This window comes from Siphateles boraxobius, unplaced genomic scaffold (genome assembly GCF_051911475.1).
Source record: "Siphateles boraxobius isolate OS27281-9 unplaced genomic scaffold, OSU_SipBor_1 5, whole genome shotgun sequence".
Lineage (NCBI taxonomy): Eukaryota > Metazoa > Chordata > Actinopteri > Cypriniformes > Leuciscidae > Siphateles > Siphateles boraxobius.
This window is the reverse complement of record NW_027509141.1, coordinates 7663918-7683688: the sequence shown is the minus strand read 5'-3', so window position 1 is coordinate 7683688 and position 19771 is coordinate 7663918. Positions and strand designations below refer to the sequence as shown.

The following is a 19771-nucleotide window of genomic DNA, read 5'->3' as shown; positions in this document are numbered from 1 at the left end:
TGCAGTAATAGCATAAGGCTTGAATCTTTTGATGACTTTTTTGCGTGCATTTTCAATCAGTTGAACTGAAGGACGTGTAACTCCCTCATGCAGGGATACACTATATCACACTTAGCACTTTTCTGGCCAAGTCGTTTACTGTGATTGCACCTCATATATACTGAATGTAAACCGGTATCTCAGAGCTGATAATATAACCTGTTTTACCAAAGTAATCTTGCTTGTTGGGTCTATGAAACTCTTTTGACACTCAGTTGTTTCTTTAATATTATTGTTTTTTAACAGTTTTTTTTTTTTTTGCACTTTTCATAGTATTTTATGTACCCTAAATACTCACCTTTAAATAACATTTCACACTTTTTAGATAATTTAAAATGAAAATAAAATGAAAAATATAGATTGACTGGAAATAGCACACAATGTTCTCCTACGTTCTTCTCCAGCAATCATCTCCTACGTTCTTCTCCAGCGATCATCTCCTAAGTTCTTCTCCAGCGATCATCTCCTAAGTTCTTCTCCAGCGATCATCTCCTACGTTTTTCTCCAGCAATTGTCTCCTACGTTCTTCTCCAGCAATCGTCTCCTACGTACTTCTCCAGCGATCATCTCCTACGTTCTTCTCCCGCGATCCTCTCCAGGTCCTCTCCTCTCCGGGTCCTCTGGTCCGTAACAAAAGACTAGACCTTTATTAAAAGGTAAATAAACAGATTATTTTTTGCCGTGTTTTCTTTTGTTTGTTTTTCTCCATGGACATTCCCGCTGTTGCCGTGCTCTGCCTGGAGCAGAAGGAACGCTCCCTGGAGTCTCACACCAGGGATTTCTTGGAGTCGGTGTGCCTAACGCACTATCCTGACTTCTTGCTGTGGGTGTTCTACATTGCCAGCCTCAGAGAGCGGTCCCGGGCACGCCTCCCAGGGAGCGTGCCTCGTGAAGATTTAGCCGCATGTGTGGAGTAGGTGTTGGTAAACAACTCCGCATTCACCATCGGCCTCGCAGAGCCTACCAACACCCCTCCACCAAATCCAGAGTCTCGTCCCGTCGAGTCCGGCCTTCCAGAGTCTCGTCCCGCCGAGTCCACCCTTCCAGAGTCTCGTCCCGTCGAGACCGTCCTTCCAGAGACTCTCGACATCAGTCCTGCCGAGCCTAAGTTTCTTCACATCAGTCCAGCCGAGCCTGAGCTTCACGTCAGTCCACCCAAGCCCTCGTCTCCAGGAAAGATGGTCGCCGTCCGAGCCCTCAACCATGAAGGCCGCCGCTCAACTGTCCCTGTCCGTGAGCCTGTCACTCCGCCCAAGAAAATTTGTGGGGGGGGGGGGGGGGGGGGGGTTGCTATAGGTCCCCGGCCATAGTAGCCAGGTCGACTCCCATGGAAAGGCCATGAAGGCTGAGCCGCCCAAAGGGTCGTCTCCACCATGGTCGCCCAAAGGGTCATCTCCACCATGGTCGCCCGAAGGGTCGTCTCCACCATGGTCACCCGAAGGGTCGGCTCCGCCCTGGTCGCCTGCTCCGCCCTGGTCACCTTCTCGGGCCCTGGTCTCCCGAGCTGCCGACATCGCCCTACAGTTCTCTTTATAAATTTTGGGTCAAGATGGAAAAAACACAACAATGTATAGGCCTATATGGTACATAATTTTTGCTCACAAGTAAAATGAGTCAATTTTCACATATACAGAACCATATTGTAATCTATCTTTATTTATTTTTATATGTATATATTATTTTCAACTGCATGTGTCTACAGGGTCAAACCACTTCACTGTGAACTCATGACCATTAACAGAAAGAGAGAGTGAAGATAGCAGGTTTTTTCACGTTATTCTAAAATTACCTGATATTAGTTCTCTGAAAAGATTCCACCGTTCATGCCTGTCAAGAAACAATATGGAATAGTTGACAACAGATGATTGTAAGTATGATCCATGTCTGTAGCACAGTGCGGGATGAGTTAGGAACTCTCATCAGTTTAGTTGCCGTTTATAACAAATTATTAACATTCTTGAAACATATGTCAGCCAGTCTCAGAGACGAAGCATTTAAAACAGCCCTGGAATTCCTTACACTCAACTTCATTCCACAGAACATACAGTGTCGAAGTGCTCTGGTGACCTGAGGGCAGCAGGTTATAGGTCCAATTGAGTGCTAACAGGCTGTTTTTGCATTTCATCAGGTGTTTGTGAGTTCACGTTTACAGTTTTTGTCTCCTGTTATCTGAATGAATATTCATCAGAAAAGTCTTTTTTTACAGCAGGTCAGAACTGACCTAACCCTAACATTCTCCACGTTAGCTTTGATTTCATTTCTCTATAGAGTACTTGGGATGTTGAGCTTGTGGAGACGGATAGATTTCAAAAACATTGCCTATAAAAGTTAGCTTGTCCCTCATTTCTTGAACTCTTGGAGTTCACAGTAAAACCATTGAGACATGCCCTACTGTCATTCAGTGAACAAATTCACATAGGGTTCATGAGGTCATGTTACTCTTTAGCAGGTTTCACTTAGAGTAATGCTGAAAGATTCTGTCATGCATTTGTGCTGCAAGAGAACATTGGAATTGCCATATGATAGCTTTGTTTGAGGAACAGTCTAAGAACAGTCTAATATTTAAGCAATTATTTATATGATGAACTTGCACACACATCTCATCCATTCTGCATATTCAAACTGGCGCATCATGTTTTGTTCTGACACATAAGAACCAATACCAGCAAATGAGGTCAAACCGAGATGCCAAGGCATTTAAAATGGCAATGTTTGATTTAACATAGTTAGAGGGGTTAGAGGGGTTAAATTCTGAATATTGACATCAATTAGACTATAATCTATATTGAGTTATACAATAATGTGTTGTTTGGACCATGTTTATGGTATGGATTTTATAAAAATATTTAGAGCTCAGTATAGCATCTCATTTTACTTTCATTGTATGAATAAGAGCATTCAGGATAGTCTGCTTTCTTTTGGCGTTACACCTCAAAAACGACAGTGTTTGGTTTTGGAATGGCATAAGGGTAATAATGACAATTAATTTTTTTAATGGGGGGAGGGGGGTGCAAGCTGATCCTTTAGATCTAATGGAAGACTTCTGGTTCTTTGTTTACCCTTACATTGACTTGAATTCTATGTTATGGGTGTTGAAGCAGTGAACATTTCCATTCTAATCTCTGTTGACTTCCATATTTCCTGTGAAATGTTTCGAACAAGAGTCTGCAAAGCCACCCTCAATTCAACTTGGCATTCAGTGCGCTGACTTAATTCCGGAGAAGACAAAGGGAAAAACAACTTCAAAATGGCCCACTTGTTGAGCAGACTTGGACTTTGCCTCAGTGTACATGCTCAACTTTTTTTCCCTCTCTTTTAATGTCCCATATGTCATGAATCTGAGCCATGAACCAATCAGACAGCTGGTTCCAGTTTGGCAAGACAATTCTCACCAGTCAAACCATCAAACCATCAAAGCCTGAGAAACTGGAGACACTCAGCATGGAAACAATAATTAATGCAATATGGTGCACAGAACAACTACATTCAGGTTTCCTTGAGAGGCTCTCTTGTTTAATAAAGGGTGGCCAGTGAATTATAAAGGTTATATCCTGAAGATGTATGAACATGTGTAGGATATCAGGAGAACCATCTGAATGTTATTTAGTAGTGGTTGTTAGCATTATGGTAGAATTTTCTACAGGGCTGGTGGCACTTGCAAACACTGCTCTCAAGAAATGTAGGGTGAAGTTTGCACATTCTTACTTAAATGTATTAAAAAATGTAATTACATTGCATCGTAAACTATGCAAATTGATATGCCGTCACATGTTCCATGGTTCACTAGCCTGTGTAATCCACAAGTTATCCCAAAACCTTTACAATAAACAGACACTGTTATTAAGCAAGTATTCAACGCCTTGCCAGAAAAAACATGTTTACTAAATATTTATTTCTTATACTCATAGAGACACTTTTTGGATTCTCAGGAGAGTGACACTCCATCCTTTGGAATGTACAAACAAAATCTTGCCTTAAATTTCCTTTAAGGAATAGTTCTTCCAGATATGGAAATTCTGTCGCCATTTACTTACCTTCATGTTTTAAAAAAAGAAAAATAACATTTGAAGGATGCACACGCTCCGGAATGGAACAAGCTGGAAAACTTGACCATGTCAAGCTCCAAAAAGCACAGGAAAGCCCCTTTTTAAATTATCTTAAAAGTTGTCTATACAACTCCATCCATAAATTCTCTAAATCATTTGTACTAAGAATTCTTTAAATAATAGTAATAATAGCCTTTCAGATGCATTACAGATAGAAATGTGCTTTTTTTGCTCTTTAAAGTGTAACTAAACCCTAAACCAACTTTTTTTTAGTTAATGATCTGTAAGAATGGGGCTTTATTAGTACTGTTCGTTGATTTGAGTAACATTTTTGACATTTGTGTATAAAGTGTTTTAATTCTACAATATATGGTGTAAAAACGTCTGAGTGCTGCCCTCTTCAGGTTGAACGGTGGCTACTGCAGTTGAATTTTCCTATTGGATGTTTGGGTGGTTCGTGACGTAAGGGGTTGTTGGTGACGTGGCAGGTTCCATACAAAGAGATGCGTCTCAGGTGCACGCCCCCCTCCGCTGGGCTCTGCCCACTTTTCCAGCATTTTTCAAATATTGCCAGTGGGTGGAGTCAGGCTCTGACCAGGGGTTTAGTTACCCTTTAAGGTGCTCAACACCCATGGTCACCATGAACTGACATTGTACGGAAAAGAGGAGAGTATATTCTTCAAAATATATATCATTTTGTACTCAACAGAAAACTAACAGCATAGCAGTTTGGTAAAGCTGAGATTCAAGACTTGGGCATTTAGTATAAAAAGATTCTGGAGCTCAGTGAAAATCCATCAGAGAATTCTGGAACTCTAGTTGGATTTAGATTTTCCAAATCTGGCAATGAGCACAGAGTTTATAAAAGCCCCTGAGCTTCTGATGCCCCTCTAAAGAGTCTGAATTAGATCCAGATGGAGGGACTATCTGCTGTCAAGGTCCAAAGCCAATGTTTCCGTCAGGGAAAATGGGCTATAGAAGCCAGGTGGAAAACTATTCACCTCAAACCCATTTCCCTCATTGACAGCAATGACGTTTGAAGCCAACAAACCTATGAATAAACCTTGCATATGATTGTACTTTATATGACTAATCATATAACACCAGGATGGGAAAGCCTTAATGAACAAGACGGTTCAATAAACCATTCAAAACTCTCTAACATATGCACGTGCATTAACTTGTCATTTGTTTGGAGTAACTGTGTTTTCCTTTTTCCAAATGACTAAAATGGAAAAATATACATTGAAGATGATTACATGTGCGTGCTGCAAACCATTAAGCTTGCATTTGGATGTCTTAAAGGAGTACAAACACAGGTCAAAAAGAGAGAAATATTCTTGTAAGCTAATGGTGGCCAAATTACACACTGAATAAAGGAGAACAAGTGTTGTGAAGAGTCTGTATGAAAGTCTCATTTCCCCACATTCTGCCAATGTAACCATGTTTTTTTCATTAATATTTTTATAAACCACCCTTGAAACTTTGATAACAGACTTTCCTCATTTCCTCACCGCTGGGAGGTGTGTGTGTGTGTGTGTGTGTGTGTGTGTGTGTGTGTGTGTGTGTGTGTGTGTGTGTGTGTGTGTGTGTGTGTGTGTGTGTGTGTGTGTGTGTGTGTGTGTGTGTGTGTGTGTGTGTGTGTGTTGATGTGTGAAAGACTGCGGGGCGCAACAGCAAGAGACCAACCAAAAAGCAGATTTGAACGCCAATCACAAGTAATGAATTCTTCACTCACATAGATAGAGATGCAAGAGAAAGAACAAAGAGGAAAGAATAGTCCTCCCTACGCTATGAGTACAATTACTGGGACATGTACACTGTATAATTAACCTCAAATGTTTACTATATATGTTTTCACTACTCACCATTTTGCTTTAAACATAATACTTTTGCTAATTTTGTAGGAAAAACAAATACAAAGGCAGCTCTAATACAAACACACACATGTAGAGAACACAAATAGAGCTGTCCCAGCATACCCTTACCTCCCCTCTCCTTGGCAGTTTCCCTCTGTAAAAATATATGGGTCATTGACATTAAGTGTCCCAAGTGGTGGTGAACTATTACAACACTGAGGCCCACACAGGAGAAAAAAAAAATACACAATAGATTGTGCGACTTTTGTAGTGTAGCATGCTTTTATAGTGCAATTTTTTGTCCTCATGTTTGATACACCCTATATGCTATGAACATTGTAACAGGCCGAAAACATTATAACAAAAAAAAAATTTTACACACCGCTTGTGTGTTGCTATATCATCGATGGGTATACCAAGTGGTTTTGAGCATGTTGCTAGGTATTTACTCAAGTGGTTGGTTACTGGCTCAAATTAGTAAAAAAAAAAAAAAAAGACACTCTAAAGCTCCATGGTGTAAAAAAGATTCTGCTGTAGGCAAGCTTGATTAACCCATGTGCAGTTTATTGAAATCCAAAACAACAGACAAATACAAGATAAACAGAGACTTGACATGACCATGAAACAAAGACTCATCAACAGCAGGTTACACATAACAATGCTAGACAAGAGACCAAATAAACATTAGGGCTATACACACAAAACTAATGACCAAACAAGAAACACCTGAAACACAATGAAACAATTAACCGATCAAAACGTGACACAAAAGGCAAGTAACCAATAAGATTTTTTTGTTTTGCTGATAATTTATCATCCACTTTGAAAAATCGTAAGTCAAGTTGCTTAGGAAAGTACTAGCACACCTCTTCTCAGTAAACCTGAAAATGTATCATTCATTTCCATAGTGCAGATTGTGTGGGAAGAATTTAATATTTAGGGTGAGCGGCTCAAATCATTTGTTCAAGTCATATTTTATTCATATTCCACACATGATGATTATTTGTCATACAATGTTGTGTGTTGCGTTTCTTCTCAGGATGGACGAAAACTACAGTATAATTCCTCACGGAGTCAACTTCCAGGACCCCATCTTCCCTGACACACCGGAGAACCACCGCATGTTTGCCAGCTTGTTCCAATTTTCCAACTGCACAGCTGGCACACAGGTTCATACGTACACCCCAGACTGGGAGGTCCAGGAGGACAACCGAGTGAGCTACTTTTAATATATTAAAATATTAATAGAATCTAACAAGTAAAAGATGAATTTATGTCAAAGTATTGTAGAGTTCCATTGGACACATAGACTATTACTTCAATAACAAAATATGTGGAAATTGTTCAAATCTTATTAGAGATTTGCAACTCATTTTTGGATCACAACCAACCCATTAAAAACCTCTGTTATAGACTTAGAAAATTACTTTTTTTTCCAAAATGAGGTAACACTTTATTTCAATAGTACATTTTAGACATTCTTCTACTAACGATAAGTAACTTTGAAACAACCTGTACATTTCAGCTACCAGTCTTTGGCATATTAGACTGTCTGCTTAATATCTGCTCACACTTTATTTGGATGCTTGTATTGCTTGTTCGGGTCTTTTGCATGTCTGTTTGTGGTTCTCTTGGCTTGTGAAAGGATCATGGACTCTACCAGAAATTTTTGTGGCTGTTGCATGCTGAACACATAATTCAACATTTCAGTGGAAGATGTGCCTAAACATCAGCTAGTCTGCCAGAGGAACCAGCAACAATAAGTAGGCAACTTCTCTTGAGAATCCAAACTAACTGATATTTTCAAACCTATATTTTGCTGTCAATTGGTATTCACCATTAAGTGTAGATATGTCTGTGTCCAAGTCTCAAGGGCAGTAAGAGAAATGATTGCTGGGATATTAACATTCCTCTCTGGGCATCCTTTCTTCTTTAGTTTTTCACTTGGGAGAACATGTTGTTGGGATGTTTAAACTCTAAACCAGAGGTTCCCAGGCTTAAATTACGACTCCACATTGGGTTGTGGGAGATTTCTATATGTTATTGATGGCATATTTTTTAAAGTTACTTGAGCATAATTTTTATAGCCAAAGAGTTGTAAAGCTGTTTGCACTTAGTGGTACAAAACAGGATTCACTGTTCTTATTTGCATTAGTACCAAATACTGAAATAACTGTGAGACACACTTTTAATTTCTTGTGGTAAAAACATGCAAGGCCAGCCCAATCAGCCCAACGACAGTTTCCGATAAGCGGGTGAAGGTTTCTGTGCATTCGGTCTTTTCAGTGTGGCAAAGTAATTTAACTTCAATTTACTTTTATCTGCCTCCATTTTATCAAGACCTTGAATTTTAGGTTAGAATGCTAATTGATTATTGGTCATTTGTATAATAGTTTAACTACACATTTGATTATTCTATTCTATATAACTCTTTACTCTTACTGTGCTTGTTATGTCACTCAGGGTCTCGCAACGGGTGTTCTTTTATACGGATCCCACGATCTAAAATCTGGCCAGTCCGATCATTAATCAGAGGTTATGGCCATTATGTTGCCATTATTTAAATAGCAGTTCCGCTTAACCCCGTAAATAAACTAAAATGTAACAATTTATTATTAGTCAGGTAAATGTATCATGCCAATTACATAATCAATTCAAAGATAATCAATACATAACATCAAATTCTCTGAAGTAAAGAGTAAACACTCAGCATTAAGGGCTGATCTGACTACAAATTGCACCTTGAGCCTCCTGCAACATCTCTTTATATACTCAGACCAAGACAGAAACCTCTTTCAAATGGAAACATGAGCTAACAATGGGAATTTGCATTACTAAAGTCTCCAGACCTGGGTAGTTTACACCTTTTGAGGACAGAAAGTCATTTGCATGAAAGACCCTGGCAGAGGATTCACCCTCCTCTGTAAGCAAGATATCTCTAAACTCTTAAAAACTTTATTACCTTTTGGTTTACCTTTGTGGGAATGAGACCTTTGTACCAGTCACACTGAGAAATCTCAAATGATACCAAACATGTATTGTATGATAATTGTTTACATTAAACCATACAGTATATATATTTTGGGTGAATTTCAGATAGTTTCAGCATGTGGATAGAAGAGATGGGGGAAGAGTGGGAGAAGGGAAAGAAATGTAAATTAAAACAATACTGTGATGATTGACTCAGTGTGATTGTGTCTCGGGTTTGGGATGTTAATTTTGCAAGAGAGAGTTCAAATGTGAATTTCCTTTGTTTTCTCAGAGAGTAGCCCTTTCTGAGTCTCGACAGCTTGACTCCAGTCTTACAAACAGCAAGAAGTGTTTTTCAAGGCTGACACCATAACTTGAAAAAAGGGAACATATAACACTGGTTCCCTGAGAAGGGAACGAGACACTGCTTCATTATGTTGACACTATAGGAATGCCCCCAGGTGTGACTGATGTCTGAACTAACACCAACTAGTTGGCAGACGCCAATCCTATGATGTCATATGGAGTGCCTGTGCGTTAAACAGGGTGCCAGCATTAGACTTCATCAGCTTCATTGTCCGAAGGAGACGCACAGGCTTGCCAGAAGCATGGAAGCGCGATGCAGCGAACTGGGTTTATAAAACGTCGACACTATGGGAACTTTTATACCCCCTCCGGCATGCTGAACAAATACCCGCTCCACTAAGCTGTGAAGATCTGCACAAGCATAGTGAGCTAGCACTAAATACCTCAACGGACTTAGACTGGAGCTTTAGGACCCGAGTTAATATTAGAAAAGCTTTCCAGCACTGGAGAGACCTAAACAGGAAGGCCTGAAAACGGACACTGAGGTTGCATTGGTTCTGCTTCATATGTGACTAACATGGTTTTCAATGTGTGCTGCAGGCAACTAACAATGAACTTTAGATTGTACTCTTGTGTACTGTATGTACATTTTTTGTGCTTCCTTGTCATTTGTTCATCATCTTTACTTTATTTTACGCGATCCCTGCGATGATGACGTCTAATGCAGGTACCCTTTTGTGCCCTCTGGGAAGCCACATGACTGCCGTCTGCGAACTAGTTGCCATGTTTCACACGTGCTTCAGACACCGGTCAAGTCTGGGGGCATTCCCATAGTGTCAACTTAATGATGCAGCATAGAGTTCCCTTGAAAGGGAACTGTTATTTGCGTTAAGTTGAGTTGGAGCATGGTGTCACAAGAATTATCAAAGCTAAACATAGGTCATGGATTACATTTTTTATTAAATTATTTATTATTAAAACTATAATAGTATCTTAATAATACTTAAATAGTACTGATCTAAATATTTAATCGTTACACACATTCATAGTTGTATTGTGATTATTGTCTAGTCAAGTCACCTGTATCTCTATAGCACTATACAATACAGATCGTTTTAAAGCAGTTTCACGGTAATAAACTGGGAGAAAAACGATCAATGCAAACTTCATATATAAGACAAATTCAAATTCTTCTGTAAAGCAGCTCTACAGAAGACAATAGTGTTGTTATTCAGCTCAAGTCAATTCAGTGTAGATGCATTTCAGTAACATTCAGATCCGTCAATTATGAAACCAAGTCCAATCAGCTATAAAACAACTCTGCAGAAAACAGTGTCTTCATCATTCAAGTTTTGTTCTCATCCAATAGTGTTAGTGCAGTCAAATTAATATATTGTGGAACACAACAGGGGAAATTTAGAAGAATATACTGGTCTCTCTTCCAATACAATTAAGTACATTCATTCCAGTAATGTTTTTAAATAATTTTTTTCTATTACATTAGAATGGCATGAATGTGATTAAATGATGATATAATTTTAATTTTTGGGTGTCTTCATTGCTTTTAAACTGTAATCATCCAAGCAGTCCTGGCTGCATTTTATGTAGTAGTCCTGGATATCATAATGAATATGATTAAGCAATAACATTTACCATGCCTTTACCATAGGAACTGAAAGTAGCACCCAATGGAAATCAACCCTGTCTTCTTCAGTTAACAATCATGTAAAGAAAGTTTTATTTTCAGACAACATTTATATTGGCCAACTATTATTTTTTTCTTCTTTCTTTTTTTTTTTTGCTATACTGATTCCAGAAGAACTTTTGTATGACCTCAGTACTCAGTACTTTCAAATGACCTCTATTTAGTTTCCTAAATATATTCCACATTGACAACAGTCTTTACATATTTATATTACGCAAATCTACAATCACATATGACCTACATGCAGGTTCAGGTGCAAGCATGATGGTTAGATCTACCCAGGAAATCCACACTTACAGAAAAGGCCCAGCTGTGACTAATTTTCAGATGTAAAATCTTTTTCAGGCAAGATTCAGGAACACATGTGAGAGGCAAGCATCAAATGCTTTGCTTTCCCCATGGATTATGAAGTTACCGTTGCGTATCAATAACAACAAATGTTATCAAAAGTTTCAAATGAGTTTCAGCTGCTTTGATTTCCAACTGATAATCAGAGCCTGATTAAAATACAGCCAAGTTAATCATGTTTTCTCTCTATATCATACTCCTAGTGCATTAAACCACATGCCTGATGTAAGTTGAGCAATGAAGGACTTTACACCAAGATGTACTCAAAAAAAAGCACCACACATCTGTAAATTAAATATTAAATAGCTGTTCTGAATGGTTGTGATTTTGTTTAGTGTAACATTTTTGCTAACATAGTTCAAGAAAATTCTACTTGTTTTAAATTGCCACAAAAGACTCAGTCTGCTTCTGAAGTTTATTTTAGACCATGTTTATACGTATAGGAGCCAAACAGATGCTTTATGTATTTTGTACTTCCGGTTTACTTCAATTTACTTTCTGTTTACTTTCATTTAGCTATGGTGCTCCAATGTGCAGAAGGCCTTATTTGAGGAGGAAGAGAAAGTCAAAAACCTCTCTCAAAAAGTGAAAATCCTGGAAAAGGCCAACAATCACTTGAGAGACAAGGTGAAGAACATGAAACGTCTCTTGAGGCAGGCCAAACGAGAGACCAAAGAGCCAGTTCAAAGCTTCAAACAGCTTCACGAAGCCGAACCAGAGTTACCCCATCCACAGCAGGACACCAGCCAGGACCAGAAGCCTACTCTCAGGAAAATCCTGCCCAAAAAGCTCAAGAACTAAGAGCTGTTCCTGCACTGAAGGAACGTTGATTGAAATGATGGTGTATTGGCAGATCTAGACTAATGCTGAAAGGTCATAGGGATCTATGAAGATAGTTTAGCCTTCAAAAGGTTCTCATCTGCAATAAACCTTCTACTGTGGATTATACTTCAAAATGGATAGACAAATAAATCCATCTTGCAAAGAGGCATTAGACTAGTTAAATTGTTCTTTAATAACTTCAGAAGGTGTAGACAAACAACTTTTTTGATATAATAAGGCTACGTTCACAATGCAGGCAAAAGTGGCCCAAATCCAATTATTTTTTGCTCATATGCAACTCAGATCTGATTTTTTTTTATATAAGAGTGTAAACAGCACAAACCACATGGAATCTGATCTTTTCGATTCTGATTTTTCTGAACACATCACCTTAACACATAAATGCCGACTTCTGTACGTCTGTGTTTACTTGAGTATGACAGTGTGCTGTGCGGGTCAGTTCAGGACTCTAACCAATTCACAGTCAAATCTGATATTGGCCATGTGTGAACAGCCAAAAAAAAAAAAATTCAGATCTGAGCAATGAATCAGAGCAATAAAGGCTTGCAGTGTGAACATATAGCCTAAACGTATATCATCAAAACTCAAAATAACAAAAATTATATAATTTATATTCATCAAAGAATCATGGTCCTTTATCAAAATCTGAAAATACTGATATATATTACAACTTATATAACCACAGCATGAGGTTTAGGCCAGTAATCATCCAATCATAATTCAATTCAATTCAATTCAAATGTATTTGTATAGCGCTTTTCACAATACACATTGTCTCAAAGCAGCTTTACAGAAAGTGCATTTCGGAAATGTACATAGAAAAATACACTCAGTTAATCATGTTTTAATTTATGGCATAAAATATCGCAGGCTTTGAGTCGTCTCTTCACAGGCGTCGAGTCGTCTCTTCACAGGCGATTACAGTTTGCAGTTTGCCATAACAGTTTGCCATAATCGAAAATAATGTTTTTGTGAAAGCAAATTTGGTCTTCCTGCCTAGATGCAGATATCATTGTTAATCGGGCAGAGCCTGACAAGATCACGGATACAGATGTCTTGTGAATTTATCTGGCCAGGTGTTTATATGGAACATTTCAGTTCACAAAAAGTCACCCTTACACATTACTCTAAGTCTTTCACCTGAAACATCCATCTAGACACAAAATCTGGGTTTGAGCTTTTGTTTAGAATTTCCATATTTGACCATTTATGACTCAACTATAATCCTAAGAGTCGATGCACAACCCAAATCTCCTTGTTTAGGGTCAGATTTCACTTTTCCATTTAAGTGTTATAGTTGCAAACAGGGTGCTGAGCACCTGATATATATAACCTTTACTCAGTGAAGCTAAAGTGAAAATGTTCACCATTTAAGGAACCGTTTACTGAAAAGGTTTTAAAAATTGTGTTTTTTAATTGTAAAATAATATGTACTATCATTATATGTTTAACACATTCACATGTATTCCAATGACTAATTAAATAAACGTCACATTTCCCTTAATATTTGTCCATAATTTTTTATGTTTCTTTTATGTGTAATGAATCAAATGATATCATAAAAAACATTTTGTGTTTGTCTTTAAAGGTGATGTGTGTAGTTTTTGTTCCAATGAAACACTCTTTAGAATGAAAATGTCTCCTCACCCTAAATGTAAAATATCATAAAAATCATAGTTTAATAATTTGACAGTTTGCCATTTACATTAGTGATGATGACCATTGGCATCTTTTCCGGAATCACCACCCTATGATTTTCTGATTCTTGGATTCTGGTGCAGTAGGTCAACAGTCAAAGGTGAATGTAAACCGTAAAGTGTTTTTATAGCTTTCACTCATAGTAAAAGCTGTCAAGTATGGTCTATAGCATGAACTACAGGCAGGAAGTACATTAATGCAGGTTGTGTTTGATTGGCACATTAAATTGGTTAGAAGAAGGGATGATATTGCATCCGGAGTACAAAAATGAATTCAATCCAAGACTTGTCACTATAGAATGAAATATAGTCCACAAGGCTTCTGAGGCCTGAGAAATATATCCTTCTTCCTCTCATGTCACATCTCAGGAATTTGAAGCCCTTGGAGGAATATTGTTTCCAAACACATACACACACTAGCCAAATCTCTGACTCAGACATGCAATAAAAAAACATTTTAGACCTTAAAATAGGCTGAACTCTACTGAGGATACAGAAGGGATCATAAAGGCAGTCTGGGTTTCTCCCTTTGCTTGAGAAACTCCCAATCTATTGTTCATTTACAACTTATGCAAAGTGATGCTAAGTGATGCAAAGTGATTTCCTCAGATCCCAATCTCTTCTCTAAAGTTTTTCAAACAAATTCGAAGAGAAATCATACACTTTATTGTGGAATTTTCTTGGCAGACCAATTGCTTGATTCATTTTTCTCAACACAATTTACAGGAACTTCAAACCCAATAATTTCCAAATGCGTGTGACTGTTCCTGAATGGGGGAGGAATTTAACATCCAACAACTGAGCCTTAAAAATCTTCCGATTTTTTGCAATCATCTGAGAAAAGTGATATTGTGGTGAATGTATGAAGTGGAGAAGTGCGACCGACATTTATAGTTTTTTTATAGGCTATACGTTCAAACCAACAGCATGGAACTGGCATTTTTTACAAGAGGCAGAAATTGAATTATTCCAGTGACCTCTTTTTAAAGCATATTCATCTACATCATCATAGTACTACATCATAGTAGTGCTGCACCCTGCAACAATCTGTCATTACTCCATGAACACACTCCAGAGAAGATATACATACACTGCGCTTTAAACATAAACCATTTTCTCGGCCAAGCTGCAGACCAGATGTCTTGACAATATGGTGTGCTGCAGTGATCTTCCTTAGAGATTTCACACTAGACATGACTTTATGTTTATTTTTTTCCCTCTGTTGATATTTTCAGCAGAATGCTGTATTACATTTGATTCAGAAATTTGGGATTTCCTACTTGATTTCACTAGAATGCCACATGATATCGGATTTCCAACCTGGAACCTTTCATAGAAATATGCAAATTTCTGCTGATTTTTGCTGAGATTGTGTTTTAGTAAATTGCAAATGTAATGTGCAAGCAATGGCTCCGCCAATACGAATAGCTATGTACAGTGAGACATTTAAGATTGTTTACAAGTCATTACTTTTACAATATTTTTTTACTAGTCTGTGTAGCAAAGTTCAGGGAAGAAGGAGGCGGGAACCGACGAACATTTAAAGACTTTATTTAAAATAAAACAAACAAAACCAAAAAGAACCACCAGCAGCCCCTCACGGACGACAGAGGAGTGGCTAACAGGTTTAGATGAAGGGAAACTAGTAGGAGCTCCGTTTTTGGATTTTACAGCAGCTTTTGATGTAATAGAGCATAGTCTTCTCATAGCCAAACTCAAAGCATATGGTTTTTCACAATCAGCATTAACTTGGGTGGATAGTTATCTTTCCAATAGGACGCAACAGGTTTATTTCAATGGAAGTCTATCCAATTGCTTAATTACATCATGCGGCATAGCACAAGGAAGTTGCCTGGGTCCACTTTTATTTTCAATATATATAAATGATTTTCCATATGTTTTTAGAAAGGCTAGTGTTGTTATGTATGCTGATGATGTACTTATTCAATGCAGCATCAACATTGCCTGAATTAAATGAAAATCTTCAGCATGAGTTAAATACAGCAATGGACTGGGTGAAAAAGAATAAATTGGTACTGAATATTTCTAAAACTAAATGTATGATATTTTGCAATAGATATATCTTACCAAGTATCACCCCACTTAATCTGCATATAGAGAACAATGTGGTCGAGCAGGTTACTAGATTCACACTCCTGGGTGTGAGACTTGATAATTTATTATCTTGGTCAGACCAGATTGACCACATTGTCAGTAAGATGGGTAGGGGCATCGCTATGTCCAGAAAATGGTCTGTATATTGTCCAACTGCTATATTAAAAAACGTCGTCCAAAGTCTTGTTCTGTCTCACTTATATTATTGTCAAGTAGTTTGGAGTAGCGCTGCCCAAAAACATCTAAGAAAACTTCAAATTGCACAGAATAGAGCAGCCAGAGTAGTTCTGCACTGTTATTTTCGCGCAAGTGTGCGTGAGATGCATATTAGATTATTTTGGTTAACAGTAGAGGCAAAAGTAAAATATAACCTTTTTTTGCTAATGCACAAGGTCATGGCTAATGAAGCATATAACTTTATAAAAGAAAAAATATTGTTTAGTGGATATGGTCATGAGCATGTGACACGCTCAGTCAGCAACAGGATAATGATTACTCCCAGTCCAAGGTGTAATTTTATGAAGAAAACTATTGTATACAGAGGGGATGTAGAGTGGAACTCACTTCCATCCAGTGTTAGGGAACTTAAAAATAAATTTTCTTTTAAGAAAATAATAAAACAGAGTTCCCTTTCAGGGAACTAGAGCTGCGTGAGTGCGTCATGAAGCACGTATGAAATCAGTCCAATGGCGAGACGGAACGTCATAGGCGGGTGACGTCATCGACCAGGAAACTATATAAGCACCCCCAAAACACAAGCACATCAGCTTCTGAGTCTTCAGTAAGCGCTCTGTGTATGAAAAAGTCTGTGTCTCAAGTGTTTTTGTCTGCCCTTAGAAATTGCTAGGCAGGAGTTTTTCACACACATACTGTATATATATATATATATATATATATATATAAAACTATAAAAAGAGACTATATATATATCATGGCGAGCGAACAGCAGTTCAGAAAGTGTGTTCATCCCTGCCCAATCTGGGCAATCCAGAGGGTTGTTATGGGGGGACCGCACTGTGGTTGCAGCCGTTGTGTGTGCTGACGCGCAATACACTGTATTAACACCAGACAGAAAATTCACGTCACCAGATGGAAAGAATGGATGGAGAAGCATAGGTTACTGTAAAGCTACGTCTTAGTTGGTGATTATCTTGGCGAAAGCCGAGTACAAATCAGCATGAAGTTTTAACATCTACTCTCGTGTAATGGAAATCATATATATATATATATATATATATATATATATATATATATATATATATATATATATATATATATATATATATATATAAAACTATAAAAAGAGACTATATATATATCATGGCGAGCGAACAGCAGTTCAGAAAGTGTGTTCATCCCTGCCCACGTTATATTACGGGTGGGGACACACACAATCCGTGTGTTGTTTGCTTGGGAGTTCTGCATACCCAGTCAGCTCTTGAGGGAGCTGATTGTGAGCATTGCGAGCGTTGTCTATAAAAACGCTCCGCTCCCACCGAGCCCTCTTCGAGGAGAGTGGTTCGGTGCGCGCTCCCCGCTGTTCGGGTCCCACTACTGCCGAGGCACACAGCAGGCTTCAAATGTGGGGATCGCAAATGGATCTATCAGTGGGGATTGAGACGGGCTCTGCCTTATTTCAGCCCTTACCTGGTAGATCCAGTGACTCAGATCCGGGTTCGGAAGCACGCGCTGCGGTTTCTTCTGCCCGGGCTGAGGCATCATCACTTCAATTATCAAGTTCTGAGGATCTGGATGTTGAAAGTATTGATACAGCAGAGACTGGGGACTCGTCACGTCAGTCTCCTGCTAGTGAGGAGCTTATGGAGGTGTTCACTCGTGCTGTAGAAAAATTAAGCATCGAGTGGCCAGCTGATAGACGGACTCTCGTTCAAAGAGTAAACTAGATGAAAGATTTCTGCCCTCTCGTGCTGCACCTCCACGCCGGTGTCTTCCTTTCTTTCCTGACCTCCACACCGAGGTGTCGAGGTCCTGGAAAAGACCAGTGTCATCCAGAATATTTAGCCAGCAAACACAATCTGCCGCATTACACGGTGCCCGTTATCTCTCGGTGCCCTCAGGGGCCCGTTCTGCCAACCCCGCCTGCGTGCCGGGGCGTAGACGGTCCCAGCGAGCGTTTTCCCAAGGGATGCTCGTCCACTCTGAGGAGTGGTCCAGAGTGGTCAGGCCAGTTGTTCCCTGCCGGTGCGCCGTTACAGGGCACTGTGTCTGCCACTCAAAATATTCCAGAGGCCAGTCTCGAGAGACTGGTACCCTTAGTAGAATTTTTGCCAGAGTGGAAAAGCCTTCCAAATGTATCTCAATGGGTCCTGCAGACTATCGAGTATGGGTATGCGATTCAGTTCAGATCACGCCCGCCTCGCTTCAGAGGGGTTCTGCCCACAGTGGTGGGCCCCGAGTAGGCTCTGGTTATGGAACAAGAGGTGAAAACTCTTCTACTGAAGGGGGCTATAGAACGAGTTCTTCCTCCCAGCAGCGAGTTGGGTTATTACAGCCGATATTTCATCGTTCCGAAGAAGGATGGGGGGTTACGTCCAATTTTAGATCCGCGCCTATTAAATCGCTCAGTAGGGAAGCTCAAGTTCAAGATGCTGACTCTCAAGCAGATCGTGTCACAGATCAGGTCCGAGGACTGGTTTGTCACTATAGATCTAAAGGACGCATACTTCCATATTTCCATCCTTCCACAACACAGGAAGTTCCTGAGGTTCGCTTTCGGGGGCAAAGCGTACCAATATCGGGTTCTTCCGTTCGGCCTAGCACTGTCTCCCCGAACTTTCACGAAATGCATGGATGCAGCTCTGGCTCCGCTGCGACTCCAGGGCATCCGCATTTTAAATTATATCGACGATTGGTTGATTCTAGCTCATCGGAGCATCAGGCAATTCGGCATCGAGATGTCGTGCTCGCCCATATCAAAAAGTTGGGGTTGAGGCTCAACGAGAGCATGCCTCTCTCACAGGCTGGGGGGCGATCATGAGTGGTCGCCCAGCTCAGGGTCTGTGGCAGGACCATCATCTTCAATGGCATATAAATTGTCTAGAAATGCTGGCGGTGTTTCAGGCTCTGAAACACTTCCTCCCAGAACTCAGAGGTCATCATGTTCTTGTCCGGTCAGACAACACATCGGTGGTCTCTTACATAAACCATCAGGGGGGTCTGCGTTCGCGCCCGTTATACAAGCTGGCTCACCAGATCCTTCTACTGTATGGTCCCAGGGGAAGCTTCTTTCATTAAGGGCGATTTATATCACAGGGTATTTAAATCAGGGGGCAGACATCCTGTCGAGGCAGGGGCCGAGGCCCGTGGAGCGGAGACTCCATCACGAGGTGGTGGAGCTCCTGTGGAAACATTTCGGTCGTGCCGAGGTAGACCTATTTGCATCCAGGGAAACATCACACTGCCCACTGTAGTTTTCCCTAAGTCATCCAGCCCCTCTGGGGTTGGACGCCATGGTACAGGAGTGGCCGAGGTCACGCCTGTACGCATTTCCCCCAATTGCTCTGCTCCTAGGAGTTCTGGAAAGGGTACGCCGGGACGGGGTCGGTCTACTGTTGGTAGCCCCGTACTGGCCGGCCCGAGTTTGGGTTGCGGACCTAATTTCTCTCCTCGACGGCTCTCCTCTAGAGATTCCGATCAGGAGGGACCTTCTCTCTCAGGCGAGTGGGTTGATTCTTCACCCACGCCCAGAACTATGGAGGTTGTGGGCTTGGCCTCTGAGGGGGCCCAGCTCATAGAATCTGGTCTCTCGACTGAGGTCGTGGAGACCATCCTCCACTCCAGAGCTCCGGCCACTAGGAAATTATATGCCTTGAGATGGAAGAT

The 19771-nt window shown here is 40.0% G+C and overlaps 1 protein-coding gene across 1 annotated transcript in view; it reads left to right on the top strand.

The window, feature by feature from the left end:
• Window positions 1-13620, top strand: part of ccdc3b (coiled-coil domain containing 3b) — a 37351-nt gene extending 23731 nt beyond the window's left edge. Inside the window, exons 2-3 of the mRNA XM_077202653.1 lie at window positions 6984-7158; window positions 11790-13620. Coding sequence (XP_077058768.1) covers window positions 6984-7158; window positions 11790-12074 — 460 coding nt within the window. The 3' untranslated portion in view covers window positions 12075-13620. The remainder of the gene's footprint in view (window positions 1-6983; window positions 7159-11789) is intronic.
• The last annotated feature ends 6151 nt before the right edge of the window (window positions 13621-19771 follow it).